General features: G+C 43.1%; 1 protein-coding gene across 5 annotated transcripts in view; it reads right to left on the bottom strand.

The window, feature by feature from the left end:
- Positions 1-736: 736 nt before the first annotated feature.
- fam13a (family with sequence similarity 13 member A) overlaps positions 737-18,149 on the bottom strand; it is a 50,051-nt gene continuing 32,638 nt past the window's right edge. For 2 of the 5 annotated variants that reach the window (XM_080879718.1, XM_080879716.1), the window contains exons 13-23: positions 9,820-9,979; positions 5,753-5,966; positions 5,537-5,678; positions 5,185-5,266; positions 4,825-5,030; positions 4,549-4,632; positions 4,149-4,247; positions 3,438-3,521; positions 2,601-2,797; positions 1,964-2,065; positions 737-1,850 (exon numbers count right to left, since the gene is read on the bottom strand). In XM_080879718.1, the coding sequence (XP_080735844.1) occupies positions 1,727-1,850; positions 1,964-2,065; positions 2,601-2,797; positions 3,438-3,521; positions 4,149-4,247; positions 4,549-4,632; positions 4,825-5,030; positions 5,185-5,266; positions 5,537-5,678; positions 5,753-5,966; positions 9,820-9,979 (1,494 nt within the window). In that variant the 3' untranslated portion in view covers positions 737-1,726. The remainder of the gene's footprint in view (positions 1,851-1,963; positions 2,066-2,600; positions 2,798-3,437; positions 3,522-4,148; positions 4,248-4,548; positions 4,633-4,824; positions 5,031-5,184; positions 5,267-5,536; positions 5,679-5,752; positions 5,967-9,819; positions 9,980-18,149) is intronic. The other 3 variants (XM_080879717.1, XM_080879720.1, XM_080879719.1) reach the window with 3 other exon arrangements.

The following is an 18,149-nucleotide window of genomic DNA, read 5'->3' on the forward strand; positions in this document are numbered from 1 at the left end:
ATTCATGAACCTATGACCAGATGGATCAGATGTGATGCCTCTGATTCATAGAGTTGTTTTTTAGTGTTTATCTGAGCACCTGCTGTTAAGGTTAGGGTTCTTGTTTCAGTATAGTTTATTTTTAATTGATATTTTATGAGGGGCATATGTCAGAGGTGAGATTTTAGGTGTTACAAGAAAAAAAAAAAAAAAAAAGTTTTTGAAAGCAGTTCACTCCCATTCTTCCAAACGTTCAGTGAACATGCTTCATCAGCCGAGATGTTTGAGATCAACATTTGAGATCAACTGACTGACCTTGAAGGAGAGGTCAAAGGTCACATGACATTTTAAATCCTTACATGGTATAAAGCTTTTTGTCAATTTTAAACCAATAAATCATTAAGTTAAACTGAAGACCTTGATGGGTGAAAGACAAATTTTATTATACCACATATAATCTTTTATATGTACATTCATATTTAAACAATTTTATTTATTTAATTTGGTGCTGTAGTTTTTTTTTTTATACACGCTTTTAATCCCTGTTTTATTTCCTTTTATTACTTTCCTTCCCGCCATCGCACAGTGCTCTAGGGAGGTCCTTACCTTCCTGTATAAAGCGCCTTGAGGCAGCTGATGTTGTGATTTGCTGCTATATAAATAAACCGACTGATCTCAGATCTGTCTGTAAAGTCCTTCGACTGGATGAGTGAACATTCGCAACTTCACAAAGAAAAAACACAGAGCCCAAAAAACCTTCAGTAAAAATATGATTTCATTCACATTATATACAAAATACAATTTATGTACTAAAATGTACACACTCAGTTCATTAAGCCCGGCCAGTGTTTACATTCAGTGAAAACAAATTCACACTGATTACCATCCAGAAAATTGGAGAGAAAAAAAGGGATAAAGTACTCGCTCACAGAAATGTAAACATATACGATAATCCATATTTACAAACAAACAAACAAACTACAGCGAGGACCAGAGGACGAGGCTTCGTCGACCACGCCCGCGCTCGCCTCAGAACTGGCCTTGTCAGTGTTAATCGGTGTGAGCAAACACAGCAGTGATTTAAAGGGGACGATAGCTTATTTAACATCAAGTAAATGAGGGGAAAGCAGGTTAAGGCGTACAAAAACGCAGCAAGTGTCAGTGGTCATCTTGAAACTGGGTGATTTCCAGGAGATGAAAGATTTTGGCTCACTGTGTGCGCTCTGAGCTGCTGTCTTTGGGCCCCAGTGAAAGAGGAAACCACTTCTTTCAAACGATAAAACTTTTACAGAAGAGGATTTAATGCTGTGGAAAGTGAAACTTCGGTACTGTCAGCATGATCGAGTAACATCTCCTTTAGAAAAATACACGCGATCCTTAAAAAGCAGCGACAATTTTATAGCTAATGACCGAATTATCAAGTGTTTTGGGTTCTTTTTGGTTTTTTTAAGACTTCTACGGCTGTGCATGAGACAAACATTCAAAATAAATTATCAGCAATACAAGTGTGATTCAGTTTAGTTTGTGCGTATGTTGCTTCGTCCGGAGTGACGTCCCCTCCTCGAGGTGAGGTGACGACAACGTTTTTCCAGGCGCAGCATTTGACGGAGGGAAACCCTCGAGCTCGACGGAGCGCGTCAACAGCATCCAACAGCGAGGAAAACATGACTGTTTCTAGCAAGGTGAGATGTGTTGACTGTGACACTGGAGACACAGCACCAGTCCTCTTATTGAGTCTTCGCTTTATTCAGATGAATTTAGTGGAGTCTCTTTTGCTGATGAGCACTTCGAGCAGCCGCAGTTTGGCTTTGACGTGCTTGTATTCGTTGTACTCCACAGCCAGTGGGGAGCGGTCCTCCTTCTGAACGTTCCTGCAGGAACAAGGCGGCAATCGTTACGACGCTGCGAGAAAAAAACCTTCGTGTCGAGGTTTCTCATTATGCAGTTCCAAATATTTGACATTGACAAACTCTTTTTTTCTTACCTTCCGTTTTGTCTAAAAAACTGGTCCTCAAACTCTTTCAAGTTCTTGCGAATCCTCTTCTTCTCCTCTCTCGTCTCTTGGAGCTGCTCTACAAGTTCCTGCCTGTGGGGTGAGGAGAAATGTTTTTTAAATGTCTCACATTAAAATATACACAGACTTCCAGCATTTACAAAAAAAACCCCCAAAAATCAACAACTTTGGCTCGGTTTTTGTTTTTTTTGTATTACACAGGTCACACAGGTGGGAGGCAACTTGTCTCCAAACAAATTAAGTCTGTCTTGGACTGACTGCAACTGCTCTGCAACACAATGGCGAAAGTTTGTAAACAACCGCTGGCTGATAAACACTTTGCTATTAATTTGAATGGGTGTGCGCTGAGTGTAATGTTTCTTTGCAACATGGGACTTGATTTAATTCGTTGCCAGATGGTTGTATCCTGGTTATATTCCTATATAAAGGCAAGGTTACTGGGCAACTCTGTTTAGAGGAATTTCTAAATTTGTGCTCTGGTTGGATTTCTGTGTATGTAGACAGTGATAGATCTGCAATTTTTTCTGAGTTATCAGGATTAATCCTCTCAAACAGACCCAAATCTGTCACAAACTGACAGTAAAACGAGCGTTTTGCGAGTACTTACATAGTAGCTGAGTGCAGGTTGGACAGCCTCGTGTCCATCGTGTTCTTGGACGGGGAAAGTTCGTCCACGGGTGAAATGAAACCATCCACTTCCTCATCCGCGTGCTCCAGGAAGCTGAACACGCCGATGTCGGGTCGCACGGTCACGGTGAACTGGGTCTTGGAGTCTCCGTCATCCTCCGAGCCGTCCTCTTCCTCCTACAAAGAGAGTGAGGGAGGCTTTAGTCTCAACGGGCTGCAAGGGAGGGGGCAGAGGGTCTCATCGTGCGGTGAGCGCTGCTGCAGCAGGCGGCCTCCTGGGCTCAAATACTGCAGGGCGTGAGGATCGTGCAGTGTTAGTGGACAGAGGTTAGAAATCACCGCGATGGTCGTCATTTGGAATCATTTGTTTTTATGAATGGAGTTAATCAGGCCACCTTTATTCAACTAAAACTGTTCAATTAATACAAAAAAAAAAAAAAAAAAGGTGTCCACAGAGTGCCTGCAAACAGTGCTGGAAAAATAATGATAACAATGATACATTTTTAATATACTGTATGCACATATTTGCTGTTTAGGAAAAATAAACCAGTATTCCAGCCTTGTTTTAGGCACTTAAATCACAACAAGCTTTAACCCATTTTATATCCACTTACATCATTACATCAATCACAGAGTGATTCATAGATCAGCAACTACTGATTCAACACTTCTACAGTTGCCCAATCAACAGGCAGCAATCAGGCTCATTAGAGGGCAAATGGTAGTAAATATAAAGGGGGAGGAGGGGTGGGAGTTTAGCAGGTGAGGAAGAGGGAGCCGGTTCACTGATTATTAAGCAGCAGCAATGGCTCTTCACCTTGATATCATCGAAGAAGAGTGCGGTTTCACCCTCGATAATGGGCTGTAGGAGGGGACCTCTGCGCTTGCTGGAGGGAGAGCCCTGTGGTGACGGTCGAGAAGGAGGAGTTAACCACGCTGAGACGCTAACTCTGACCTTTTTTCTTTCTTTTACAGTACTTCACACTTTTCTGTCAGGTTTAAGCACATTTAACGGCTTTTGTTTGAGCTCCTCTGTCTGCTCCTCTGCGTCTCCATGTCAGGAACAATATGGCAGCAGGCTCAGCCTGCGTGGTGCGGATTAGATGCAGTGCATTATATAATGCACATAATGCAGATCATGTCTTACATCATAAAGATGTTCAGTAAATAACTTTACTGAGAGCTTTACACTTAGTCCATAAGCAGATTTATTTTCCTACATTTCTGAAATATAAATATGTAAAAATACATTTTAAGAACTTGCTGTGTTTATTTTCCGTTTATTTAACTTGGCTGTGTTGTTTTGCACTTCCTGAGCCTCTTCAACACTCTGCTGTCACTTCCTGTGACCTCAGCCTGTAACCTCTGACCTTGCTTTACGAGTGCACTGAAAGCTGCTTCATGGCTGCTGTCCGTTCCCAGCAGCAGGTGCTAAAGCCGGCACGAGCTGGGATTAAGTGTCTGTGCATGTTTTGAGAGTGTGGCTTTAAACCCGGCAGCTAAAGGGAGGCTGGGATGTGATACTTACTATGACAGGAATGGTGGAGGCTCTACACAGGATCTGCTTCACCAGGCGATATCTGTCGTACACTGGCTTCATGATTTGCCTCTCGCTCTTCGTCATCTGCTCCAGGTGGGGAGAACAAAGATACACTGTTAGCACAGTTTTAGCAAATTTCTGTCATCCTCTCTACCTGCACGCTAACTAGCTACTTTGCTAACATAAAACAAAATTACAGCAAAACCATTTTTCTTCACTATAAGATCTCTGCAGGGCGTGATATGTAACTGTACTGACAGGAATAAAAATTACGGCATCTGGATTTGGTCCAGACAAACTGATATGGGTTCAGCTTTATTTGCAAAACTGGGCAAATTTTTGCATTTAAAATGTCTAAAATAAAACAAACACATGGAGGGAGGCTTACCGGTCGGCCGTGGATACTCTCGTAGTAGAGAAGAGCTTTCTGCAGGGCGACTTTCTCTGCGGCGATCTGCTCCCGTGTCATATCCTGTTAGCAGGAGACAGGAAGTGAGTCACTCGCCTTTTAAAAGTGACAAGAGTTCAGTCCGTGTTGCTCGCAGCAAAACTTATTTGTCTCTGTGTGATAATAAATTCAGAGTGTGCAGTCTGCTTTAAACATGTAAAGTCTTTTGGCTTTTAATGTCGTCTGTGTGAGCGTGCGACATAGCCGCGGATTTACCTTGATGTCCTCGGGGCGGTTCACCTCGTCCCTCTTCTCCTGCAGCTTCTTCTGAATTCCTTCCAGGGTGCTTTCCACCGGTGGCTTCGACGCCTTCTCCTGCTGAGGTTTCTTCTCCAGCTGCGAGCCGAAGCTTTTGGGCAGCGTGTTGCTGCGCTGGCGGGGCTGAGGCGTCAGGTCCTCCTCAGACTTCATCAGCTTGTGTTCTGGTGAAGAAGACGGGAACCAGAGCTTTTCAGTAAGTTGTGTAGAAAGGCGGGACGAGTTCGGAAGTGATCCAATCAGGAGCAAGTTAGATGCCTGAATCATGACTAAAACTAGATCAAATTAACTGTCAGAATGTGTGCACCTGTGTGTTACCTTTTAGCTCTTTGCGAAGCCTAGCCAGTTCATTCATCCACCGCAGCACTTCTGGGTTTGCAGCTTTGTCACTGTGGGAGGGCTGCGTGGAGGAAAAGAAGAAAAAAAAACAGATGATCAGCTGCTCTTTCAAAATAAAATACCTACAATTACTGTTCACATGAGGATAACAGTGTAAATCTGAAGTAGGGCTCTGCCTTGCTAAACAACAAGGCAGAGCCCTACTTGGTGTAATGATGCACCTCTGACAGTCAATATTCTTGTTTATGTTTCACAGAAACATCATTACAGTCTGACTTTAAGGCGCGGGGCTTTATTAACAATGACGAATGAACCGGTCGTTACTACCTACCCTGTATTTTCGCTCCTCTTCATACTTCTCCTCAAACCTGTGGATCTTTTTCTTCAGTACATGAATCCTCTTTGTGAGCTGGGCGGAGGTCAGCTCCTCTCTTTCATCATCACAGGAGCCAAGCGATGAACTCCGCCTGCGACTGTTGAGATAAATGATGCTGTTACAGCTCCCAGTTCCTTCCTTCCAGCTCTGCAAAAGCACACGTCAGCTTACCTGATGAACGAGTGAGCGTTAGGTGGCGATGGAGGCACTTCCGTGTCATCCAGGTACTGCTGGGAGTGTCCGTAGGCGTAAAACCGAGGGGAGACCATTGGGTCGCTGGACTCCTCCAGGAGCTGGCGGATCAGACGCCCCCCACAGTGAGGGGACAGCCTGGCCTCCTCGCGGTCCATGCTCTCCCTCTGCAGCGAGTACGCCGGGGTTGGTTCTGAGTGACACAAAAACAAAAATGTCAAGATTTTCATCGCACTTTCATAATTCTGCACACGCAAGACATAAGAGAATGTGAAAAAACAGCAGATTAGTCAGCACATCGGCACATTTATGCATGGAAAGTCCTTAACGTTGGGACAATATGATGCTGGAAAACCAGCCGCATTGAGAAAAGCCTTCTTAAATCCGTTAGCTCTGCCAACCAAAACAGGCACCGCCATCAACTTATCTCTACTTTAAAAATCAAGAAGACATTTAACTGGAGAAATATACTGCCAAAAAAAGACTTTACAGGTGTGATGTTGTGCAAGATAATATATAAAAGCACTAAAACATCCGATGTGAGTTCATGGGCACTGTTATCAGAACACATTCAGCTGCTCTTTGGTGGCTAGCACGCTACCGAATGTCACATTTCACATATTTTCCTGTTGGGTTATATATGTATATTTTGTGAAGTCAGAGCAAATATAGGAGGTCAAAATGTGAAAGTGTCCTGGGAAAGCCAAACAGCATGCACGGCTCGTTTTCTAAAATCAGCCCCGGTTCTCATCCTGAAGACGCCAGACAGCGACTTCTCTCCCTGCTAACATCATCTCGGAGCCTCTCTGGCTCGGTGGAAGGTTCTGGATGTGCTGTGGGAAAAAAATAAATAAAAAGAATTTCCTCTGGGGCTCAGCAGTCACAGATGTTGCTCTGAAACTGTGGGTAAGACACACCCACTCTGCCTCTCTCTCTCTTTATTCATCCCTTGGTTACAGAGTCTCCACTCTGGCAATAATTATGCTTGGTGAAAATAGCCGTGCAGATACCCCTGACAATCGCCGGGCTATTAATAAAGCCCGGCACTCTGTGGGATAATGTCAGGGCGTGACCCCTGATGAGAGGTACAGTGATGAGCTTGTGTTTTAGTTTCCACTCGACACGTCGACAGGGGAACGGCGCATCTGTCCGAGCACGTGTGCGTTAGAGAGAGCGACAGAGCAGACCGAGGATGATCTGATTGTTTAAAAGTTAAACTAGGAGCTCTCTACGAAATGTCTCAAAACATAAAAGTCAGCAGGAACTCTGATGTAGATTTCATGGAACAGGAGACACCCATAAAATCAGGTGTCAGGTGATGAAAAACATGCGGGGGAGACGTTACACCGAGAAAACAGATAAAAGGGAGTAAAAACAAGCGCTGAAGGAAACCAACTGTCAGTGTAAACATTCAAGGTGTCAGTATGCAACCAGGAAAATATGCACGCCCTGTCCAACACCGCACATGCATATTTTTCTTAGCTGGGGTGGGTTAAGGTGTATGAGAAATGATTTAGCTCAAATTCCAGCTCGGGAGTCCCGGGGGGTCCTCCTTCACTTCCAGGTACGTGCAGTTCATCGAGTAGCAGGGCTCTCGCTTGTTAGAGCTCTCTCACAGCAAACAAACCCTCAGTCAGACTGAAGGTCTTCCTTTGAGGCCTATTATCAAGCTTAGTGCAGTGTAGCCGGCCAGTAAGGCTTCACGGCATTTGAAATTAATCCTTTAAATCAACTGCTCGCTGATGGCTGAGGATTAACTGGACTAATGAAACAAAAAAATACGCCGGTGTGCCATTTCACTAAAGGTCGTGTGTGCGTGCGTGTGCGCAGGCGTGCCACCCTTTGCCACAATGTTCCCGATCACTCAAGCATGTTGCCATGCAGCGGTAAAAGTCAGACAGACAGACTTTCCTTTCTTTCACTCTGGCATCTCACTCGCAGAAAAGGCCAGTCAGCACTGACAGTGATGTTAGTGGGAGACTTACCATCGCAACAACTTGGATAGAAAATGCTTTTGAAATCAAGGAAAGGGGAGTTACAAAACGGAGAATCTAGAGGAACAAAAGAGGGAAATGGGGGGGATGGAGAAGGAGAAGAGGACAAGATGAAGGAAGAAAAACAAAGAAAGAGAAGTAAGAAATAAGCCAAAGAACTAGCAGGCATCCTTCCTGCTGAATTAGTTACTGGAAATTAAACTAACACACAGACACATAAACTTTAATGAACTCGTGGGACATGTGAGATCCATAACTCTGTCTCCCGCTGTCTGAAAAAAAAATCGGCCACTGTTGTTTCCACCACCGCTGGCACACAGGCGGGGGACACCAAATATCAGGTCATGCTAGAACTTTACTGGGACAAAGGTCTCCAACTCCTGCCTGAAGCCCTCATTCACCCACATGGCCATTTGGCCCGCAGTATGCCTTCTGTACAGTATGCAGCAATTCCTCACTGGGACTCTGTGCTGATGAATAATCTTGCCAACTACACGGAAATACAGTTCAGCTTTGCACAATACTTGCACACACCATGACCATCGCTGTTTGTTCTCATGTGAAGCAGCCTGTCACAGCCAATCATGCAGGCGCCCTGTTTCCACGAGCTTAGTTATGTATTCAGGACACAATGTACAGAACACAGGGGAGGTGGGGGGAGTTTAAGGAAGAGGAAGAAATTGGCAAGATGCAAAGGATGGTATACAAATGAGTAAAACCGCCACGTGGACTGAATAAAGAACTGTAACTCACTGCGGTGTGCCTCACTAGAACACAAATTACATTTTAACTACAAGCATGTAAACACACCGTCTACCAGGCTGGGCAAAATCGCTCAAACCATGACTTCAAACAACCTAAACAGCATAATATCTCAGACACAACACTTCACTATGAGACAACAACAAATCTAAAGCTTGCTGGTGTTTTCCCTCTATGAGGTCCGGCCGCTAGAGAGCTCCACCAAACACGCAATTGCCCACTAATGCTCCAAACACGCGGCTGCTGAAACTGACAGGCTGCTTGCATGGAACAGTTTTGATTCTTGCTTCAAACAGGAAGCAGCAGCGGTGGCGGAGGCAGTGAGAGTCAAAGACAATCGCCGCAGCGGAAAGATGTCAACACAACATGCAGAAACATGTCCTTCCAGTGTGCGAATGAACACGTTGGCCATCATTCCAGAGTACAGTTCAGCAAAAGCCTTGGCTTTCACCAATCAACACAGAAACCTCCACCCTTGCAATACTCTGACAACACAATCGAAAGTGCGCACAGCGCAGTCACGGCACAAACAAACACATTAATAACAAGCTCGAGAGAGGTCTGACGGCTGAAGGAAGGCTCTTTTTGCAAATTCTCTTAACAGTAATGCCACTTGATAAGCCAGGATCAATAAATTAGGATCCCGCGTACAGCTGACATCTCAGGCACGTGCAGAGACGTCAACATTTAAATGGAGCACGAACTTTAACAGTTCAGCCATGATCAATAAACTCTCCAAACCTAACCTAAATTTGTGCAGCCAGCTGATTGGTATGCTGTTATCGCCATCCATGCCGACCCTTTAATGATTGATTTGTGAGTGAAAACAACAGCAGTGGTCATCTGTTGCTAAGCCTGCACACAGGCTTTCCACATAGGTGATAGATTCTGCTAGAACCTCACTGTTTACTCTTTAAATAAAACCACAGATCGAGTATTTGCTGCACTTTCATATTTTCCTCATGGGAGATGAAGGCAGTACTGCAATCCTTCTAACCAAGCAAACAAACACATCTCTGGTGTCTCTCCTGCAGAAATAGTTAGCCTAGGGAACCTAGAGGATCTTTAACAATTAAATTCTGCAGGGAAAGCAGAAGCAGCATGCTTCAGGAGGAGGAGCAGATGAGGCAGCAGAAGGTGTGCAGCTGCGACCCAAACACCCAACCTGGGGTGGAGGATCCTGAACCTGCTGTCTGGACATGTGTGTCCTTTTGTCCAGACAAACTGTAAATGGGCTAAAAGCAAAGGAAAGAAACATCTAAGCAACAGCCAGGTGGTCTCCAGGCTCACCTCCCCAGTTGTTGTCCTCAGTCAGTGCTGTCAGATCCAACCGGGGCACGTCCTCACAGCTTGTCTTCTCGCAGTCTGAGTCCGGGCCGCGCACCTCTCCGCCGACCCTACCCGCGTCACAAGTGACCGGCGACTCCTGGATCTTCATCGTCTTCAACGTCTGCACAACCATGAGAGAAAAGAAACGAGCGCTCAACAACAACAGGCTGCCTGTGAACACACTCTTTAAGTTGAGTCACACACTCCCTCAGACTAGCCCTGCCCTAATGTAGGGGGCTGCTCCCTGGCTGCGATTGGCTCCCCTAGTTGGTCAAAACATCCTCCCATCTGTCTTTAGCCGACTGCTAGAGAGCAGGAGCGGCTTCGCTCCGCCTTCTCCTTCATCCACAGGATTCTCCTCACCCCTCCCGCTCTTCTTTTCCCCCTCTCTCTTCTCTCCACGGTAGATTTCCCTGCTTTTTCTCTGGCTTGACATGCATATATTCCCCACCCGCCCAGCTCTGGACTTGTTTGTTTAACAGCAGCAAGAGCAGAAGGGAGGGGTGTGCTGGAGACACACAGAGAGACAGAGGAACAGAGAGCGAGGGAGGAGGGGCGTGAAGCAAGAACAAGAATAAGCACAAATCGTGAGCCAGCACACGTAGACTGACTGAGTGAATTTTTTTGCCCCCCCTCCCTGCATCTCTCTCTCTCTCTGCAGACAAAAAATCAGATGAAGCAAAAGAACTTCATGTAATCCACTTCCTGCTTTTTTTTAGTCCACATTTTTACCCATCAGCCTCTCCCTCTTTTTCCTATTTTTAGATTTGAGACTATCCAAAAATTCCACTTTGCTTATCCGAGATCAGAGCTGTTCCGTCACCCTTGGGCCATACTGTAAATAATTTAGTTGAAAAGACTCGCGCTTGGCAGCTCATGCATTTTCATCAACATATCAGTTAAATCTGTCCAGGCGTGGGACCAAACTATTTTTAGGGAAAACAAATCAGGACTCACAGCTACTAGACGGCTTAGAGGAAAGAGCTGCACTGTAAAGTAGCTTTGTTTTGTTTTTTGGTTAATGATAGTTGTTGTTGATGATAATGACAGATTACTGTAGGAAAGAATAATCGGTCTCAGGTATGTGCATATGTATCCTTGTGGCTTTAGCGGAGGGCGCAGGGCCCAAAACAGCTCTGATGTCATGTGAACCACAGAGGATATGACCAGGATCTAATGGTGCCTAGAGAGAACGTGCAGACTGTGACGGACAAACAGAAGAAACTTCCCTCTCGACGCGCTTACCGTCACTGCTCTCAAATCAATGTACTCACAAAGTACACACACACTCACAAACCACGCAGCATCAGTTTATCTAAGAATGAATGCCTCACATACACCCCCACTCATACACACAAGCCTTTAAAGCGCAGTGCACCATACTACAGCACATCATCCGACATGTTCTCAGTATTTCTTTACATTGTCGGACAAAGGCACTTTTGTTTGCCCCTTTGCAGCATCTGGCACATGCGTGACATGCCCAAGTATTTGTGAGTATTTATTGGCTCCAGTCTTATCAGACGCTTTCACAGAGTCCCACAAACGGTCAGATCCACTGTGGTCTTTGAGTAAAACAACCTTCTCCTTGAATTGATGTTTGTTTAGCTTGTATGAAGCCAGTCCTGTCTACTCTTGTTTCTTTAGTGGGCGAGTCTTCTTCATAGCTGAATAACAGGTAAACTGTTCATATTCAGAAGGAACAATTAATAACTCTGAAACTTGACCGTCATTATTTCATTTACAAAAGGCATTTTTTGAAGCAGGACTTGTATTCTAGGAAAAACATTAATACGGAATAGCCACACCCACCCTATGAGCTCTGCAAATTAGTCCCAGTGGATGTGTTTACAACAATCCCTGTGGTCATAAAAACAACAACATGAGAGTGGTTACATCTAATCCGACGATCTCCTTTTTTGCAACTCTTAAATTAAGGTGAGACCTAAATAAGACCTTTTATACATTTAATTAAATCCAACTGGGACACAAAATTGTGAAAATACAAACAATGACTGTGTAGTTTTTCTTATCTGACCCCAAAGGAGCCAGAACGCCTTCAGCACGTCACCCTTTTTCTCCTCACACCCTTTTATATGTAAATGACGTTTCAGAGTCATAAACCTTCTGCTCGCTTTCAATGCCTGATTAGCTCATCCTACTTGTTCTGGTACATTTGATTAGCTGACAGTAAAAGTACTCACAGAAATTCTGCTGTAAGGAAAACAAGTTGCGACATGTTCATTCAAACTAATTTATTACAATCACGAATTAATTTTAACCGGCTTGACTTAAAAGACTAGTCAGCTGTTTGGCAGGCAGCCAGTGCTCTAAGAAAGCTCTGTTCAAGCTTACTGTATGTATCATTTATAGTTGGCAGCAAATTGAGCATTACATGCTACCATTATCACTTTCCCCATACAAGTGTACTGTTTCGTGATAACAGAAACATCTTTCTTTAAGTACCCTCAAACACTTATTTTGAAAAGAAACTTTAACTAGACTAAAAAACAAAAACAAAAAACAAATAAAACTTGTTAGGGAAATAAGGGTTTGCTTCAGCTAGTTACCATGAGTAGCTAGTTTTCTTAACAGATGAAATGACTCGTGACTGTGACTGTTGAGAAACTGGCTTGAACCAGCCGGCACCAGGCGGGTCAACTTGTTTTCCTTACTGGTTCGTGATAAGCCTGATTACCCATGATCAACACTTCCAAGTGCATCAAGAACAATTCACTGAATGGTTGATAAGCAAATTAAATTACATCCGTGGATTGCTGGCTTGTTTAGAGAACAAAGAACCCTCCTCAAAAGTAATTTAACCAAGACAATCCTTTTTTTGTAGTTTTTAGTAGCAGTGAGTATTGATTACTTCTATACTTGTCCCTTGTTAGTTACTGTGCTTTATTCTTTTTCTAAAGTGTTACCAGTGTGGCAGATGGCCATCAGACAAATGAAGTGTGCACTTATCATGTAATGTGATGAGAAGCAGCAACAGCGCCGGTTCTGTTTTCTCAGAACAACTAATCAAACTGATAAAAGAGAGATGCTGTCATTTACTTCACATTTACTTGACACCTATTTAGCACAGTGATTATTATTATTAATATTTATTACTATATTATTTATTGTTTTATTGCTTTATTATTTTGATTATTTGCACACAGTGATCAATATCAGTGTGTGAATACACACACACACACACACACACACACACACACACACACACACACACACACACACACACACACACACACACACACACACACACACACACAGTATATTGTTGCCCAGAACAGCCACTCTCATGATTAAAGCATGATGAGAGGTGCAGCTGGTGCTAAGGAGGGGTGAAACTGACAGTGCTATGGCGTGGGCTGTGGGTGTGTTAGTGGGGTTTAATGGATGAGAAGGATATTTTCAATAAAGATTAAACTGTGTTTCAATGGCTAACACACACACACACACACACACACACACACACACACACACACACACACACACACACACACACACACACATTTAATGCAGCGGTTCTCAGATATTTTGGCATGCCACACATTGGAAGGCAAAAATTCGAGGCCCCCACACTCGACAGGTTTATTTTTTCTAACTGTCATCTGACTGTTACATGTCCGCGGTCACTCTGCATCCCACCAGCAGAACTATTGATTCCGCTGGTTTGATGCTATTGGAATATTCACAAATACCGTGCACTCCTCTGTGTTTGTATCCTCTGCGTCTGCAAGTGATGTCGAGAGAAACTCGCTGACAACTAAAAGGCTAAATCCTTTCAGTATGTATAGGCCAACATGTACAACGTGCAGAACAGTATGCACTACTGTGTTTGGCACACAGTTACTGTAATGGCATTGTCACAATCATCTTATAAGCGAATCCGGCTTCACCTGTGCACATGAGCTGGTGAAAAACACTGCGACTTTCACTTCCCACTATCAGTTTTCTTTTGCTGCTGGCACAAAATGTTTTGAAGAACTGCCAGCTAACAGGGACTCGAGCTGCATCGACACACAAACTTATGGGGACAAACAAAACACCAGCACACTAAGCTTAACAGTGCAGTGGTTAGGAATTTAAAAAATGATTGACCAGCAGTTGTGAAACAGAGGAAGTGAAATTCTTTTACTATAGCGCCTAACATCTGCCTCAGTTACTGGAATAATATAATGATTATACTGAAAGTTATACATTTATATCAGTGGAATAAATACAAATTGTTGGATTTTAGAAGATGGTGACTGGCTCCCTAATATTTCTCCCAGGTAAGCACGACACGCTGAGCTATACTTCACAACTTTTAGAAACTTTTGAGGTCAGCATGTAGCTGGGGTCAACCGTGTTTGTGTGGTGCTCAAGTGGCAACCCGGGCATTAACCACCAGCTGAGAGGATGCCGCACCAGCCTCCAGGGTTCAGCGCCATGCCGGCTCCAGATGGCCGCTCTGTGGCACAAGTACGTTGGTGATGGCAGAGCCGGGGCCCGAGCTGCGACGAAGATCCATCTGTGCTGCTCAGAAAAATAGCCACGATATTGGTTCAGCACTCCTGACGACATGAGTCATGCTAATCATGTCATGAGTGTGCTAGTCTAGATTAGAATCGGAGACGAGCAGATGGAGAAGGTGGCTTGTTTCCTTATGCTCACACCCACGGCGCCACTAAACTTAAAATCTGTACTCGGTGTTTCAAAGAGCAGAAAGAATAAGGATTTGTTTGTGTCAGAATATTGATTGGGGGGGAATCCCCTTTCACGGAAAGGCTAAAAATCTCCTTTTGTTTAAGGTGACATTTTCTGTGGAACGGTTCAGGAGTTTCAGTTCAGCAAAAGCCCGTGAGTGCTGCAGCCAAAAAAAAACACTGATGAGAAATCACACTGGTCAAAACAAAAGCCAGTGGTTTTCACGATTTTTGTGTTGTTGTTGTTTTTTTTAAGTGATTTTTAAATTTCAGACACAGGCCACAGTCGTGTAGTTGTGTATCGCTCTGTATCGGTCTATTGATGGGCTGGGAACCTGTTTAAGGTGTACCCTGCCGCCTCGTGACCCTAAGCTGGATAAGCAGTTAAAAAAAATAATGAATGGATGAAGCTTTGCTAAGCCCCTCCTTAGGACGCCCACAGCTTGCAGAACAAGAGGAAATATTGTTACACTGTGCCTATGGAGACGACAGATAACAGTAGATATCCTCGTAAAATAGAGGAGGGTGTCTTATTTTCTTTTTTAAGTTAAAAATACAAACGTAGTCATGTTAGATATTTATTAAACAAAGCTGAATCTACTGATTCAGGTCAAATCAGAGTGTGTGGTGACCTTCCAAAGTGTTGCCAGATCAACTCGGGACCTTTGGGGGTGTCCTTTAGTGTTTGTGGTGTTTCAGGTCATGCGGGTTGTGGGGTGAGTTTAGAGATCAGGTCAATGCCTTGGGCTTTGTGTTTGAGGGATTTTCCTGTTGGGGGAGGTTGCAGTTAACATGAGGAGTGCGCATGGTCTGCAGGAATGTTTGGGAGGGGTGGTATGTGTGAAAGCAGCATCTACATCAATGCTAGGCCTCAGGGCTTCCCAGCAGAACACCGAATTATCACTGTTATTCCCCTGGTTTTAATCCAGAGGCATATATCGCTCCTCTTGTACATGACCTTTCTCAGACGTTTCATCGTTTGGTAACTTTCCTCTCTTTTGTTTGACCTTCTCTGTTTTTTGGACTCTGCCTTTGGTTTGCTCACTTTTTTTTGCCAGCCTGCTTACTCTTGTCCCTTGTATAACAACAACCTGCTCAACAACATTGCTTTCAGATGAACTAGTAGAGCCTCTGTGTACCTGAGCATCTGCGTTTCTGGTTATCATCAGATCTTTTATCAGCAAACTCCTTGAACTATTAAAACCACACACATTCAAACTGTAATTAGCTAAGTGGCATAATTTTGCAACTGTTTATTTATTTATTTTTTAATGGGTTTTGCTCTGATGAGCTCATCTTGTTTTTGCTTTTAATTTCATTGGACTGCTTATATCATGCTCGACAAACCTAAATATGTGATAAAGGCCACTTGATCACTGAATGTGATACCTGACGTGGGCTTACTGTTGTCAGTCTGTGTCAGGGGGAGTGTGCAAAGCTACTTTTCATGCTGGTCACCTACACTTGTCAGTAAAGATGCACAAAGATTAGCAGCTCCTGCATGCTGATGCTTTAGCAGTGCAGTGTGTATCAGCTAATCATCTTAGCTTAGCACGCTATCCCGTTTAGCACTTAACCACACAATATGCAAAGGCCATGAAGATTCTTGGGTACGCATCAATTTTGGCCTGATGATGTTCACTGCAAGAAACAAAGTCTATACTGAATTAAAACGTAACTGAGAAATTTCACTTAAAACCACAAATCTGAACTTCCCAGCAACTGCAGAAGTCAAATAGTCCAGAACATGCTGCTTTATAACACCTTACAGACATCTGGGAGCTGGCGCCTGGCATGCAGTTCAGTGACTCTTGACCTAAAGAGCTGGCAGTCACAGAGACAGCTGTGCCCACCAACGGAGACAGATACTTACAGTCATCTAACCGTCCAATCACAGTGGTGCCAGTTATCATGCATTCACCGTATGTGTGTCAAGGGACTCTGTGTCATCTGTGCTGTTGCGCAAGGAGGATTCATGGAGGCTCAAAAAATAAAAACAGTCTGCACTTATCGAATTCTGCTCACTGAGTGCGAGTGTGTAAACGCAACAAAGCTATTTTAAATGAGACGAAACGGTGCGGCTCAACTTTACATCAGCAAAAGTCACTTAAGAGCCAACTGTGAAGTCGTACTCAAGAGTCTGCAGAGATCAGGTTACTACAAGTCTGAGCCACAAGCACCACACACCGTGACCTTGCTGTGACTTTCAGGGCTTTCACACACTACCTGAATGCTGAGTATACTAAAGTAATTTTTTTACAATCAGACCATTAAATAAACTATTAAAATAATTAATTACTTATTTAACATATAAAATGTCACAGTTGAAAAGCTCCAATTTGAATATATTTACTTGTTTAAAAACTGAACTGACAATAAATAAGTTGCCAAAGTTGTAAAGCTCATTAATCAAAGGCCCATTAACTAACTGAAGTAGCCTTCTCTCTTATCTTTCTCTCTCAATGTGAGTTTTGAGACAAAAATACTTTTTCCTCCTCACATAAAAAAGAAGACAAACAAATGTCAGAAAACAAAAAGTGCTGGACTAACTTCACCTCATTAAAATACTGTAAAAATCAAGTAATTCCACAATTTATTACCCAATCCTGAAAACCCACCCTTAGATATTCTATGATGTAGTTAATATATGTAGCAGTAAACTCCAAAACTCAATAAATAAATTCTTTTTTTTATTCACAGTTACTGAAACGCCTGCTGCATTCAGCTACTACAAAGCAAACCTGCTGCTTAATTTAGAATCAAGCAATGATCTCATACAATCAATATTTTTATATTGTTAAAACTGAGTGTGAGCTAATTGTGTTTATAAAAAAAAAACATAGAATATAAACACACAAATGATCAGAATACATTTTTTTAAACTGCCGTATTTAAAATGTTTATAAATAAAGTGGCCAACAAACATAGAACTGGTGTATGACTATCATCAAAACATTTCTGTTTTGAGGTTTTTTCTTTATTTTCAACTTAATATTTTCTCTTTGTTTGTTGAAACACAGCTGTTGCTATAATCAGCCAAAGCTTCCGCCCTTTTAAATCAATAATTTTCTTTCCACTGAATTTAATTCCCTGCTGCCGATCACTTTTTGCGTTGTTGTTAATGATCCGAATAAGAATCTCTGTCAGTAAGTATTTTACTACATTTTTAAAAAGTACTCAGTACTAAAGAAACCTCTGGACTCATGTATCCACATGACATCTAAAACAGATAAAAGCAGCGGCTAACTGCACTCTCATAATTGGCCTTTACGTTTGAAGGAGTGTGCAACAATTAGCATTATGTTGCACATTACAAGCTGGTGTCTAATGGCAGAGCACCATTAGGATGCTGCACAGCCTCCACTTAGTGATTCTTGTCAACTGCAATAGGCAATTATCTGCGGTGACTCAGAAACAAGGAGGGCAGGGAGTTGAGATGAATGCTTCATTCATCATTGGTACATTAGTTTGAGAAGTTGTTGCATGTGGTGACGCCATGTGCACAAGGGGAAAAGAGGAATGAATTCACGATGATAATATTATTAATAATAATAATTATAATAGTAAAGAAGGAGGGAAAATGTCACACTCATA

Source organism: Rhamphochromis sp. 'chilingali' (assembly GCF_963969265.1).
Source record: "Rhamphochromis sp. 'chilingali' genome assembly, chromosome: 4".
In the NCBI taxonomy this organism is placed as follows: domain Eukaryota; kingdom Metazoa; phylum Chordata; class Actinopteri; order Cichliformes; family Cichlidae; genus Rhamphochromis; species Rhamphochromis sp. 'chilingali'.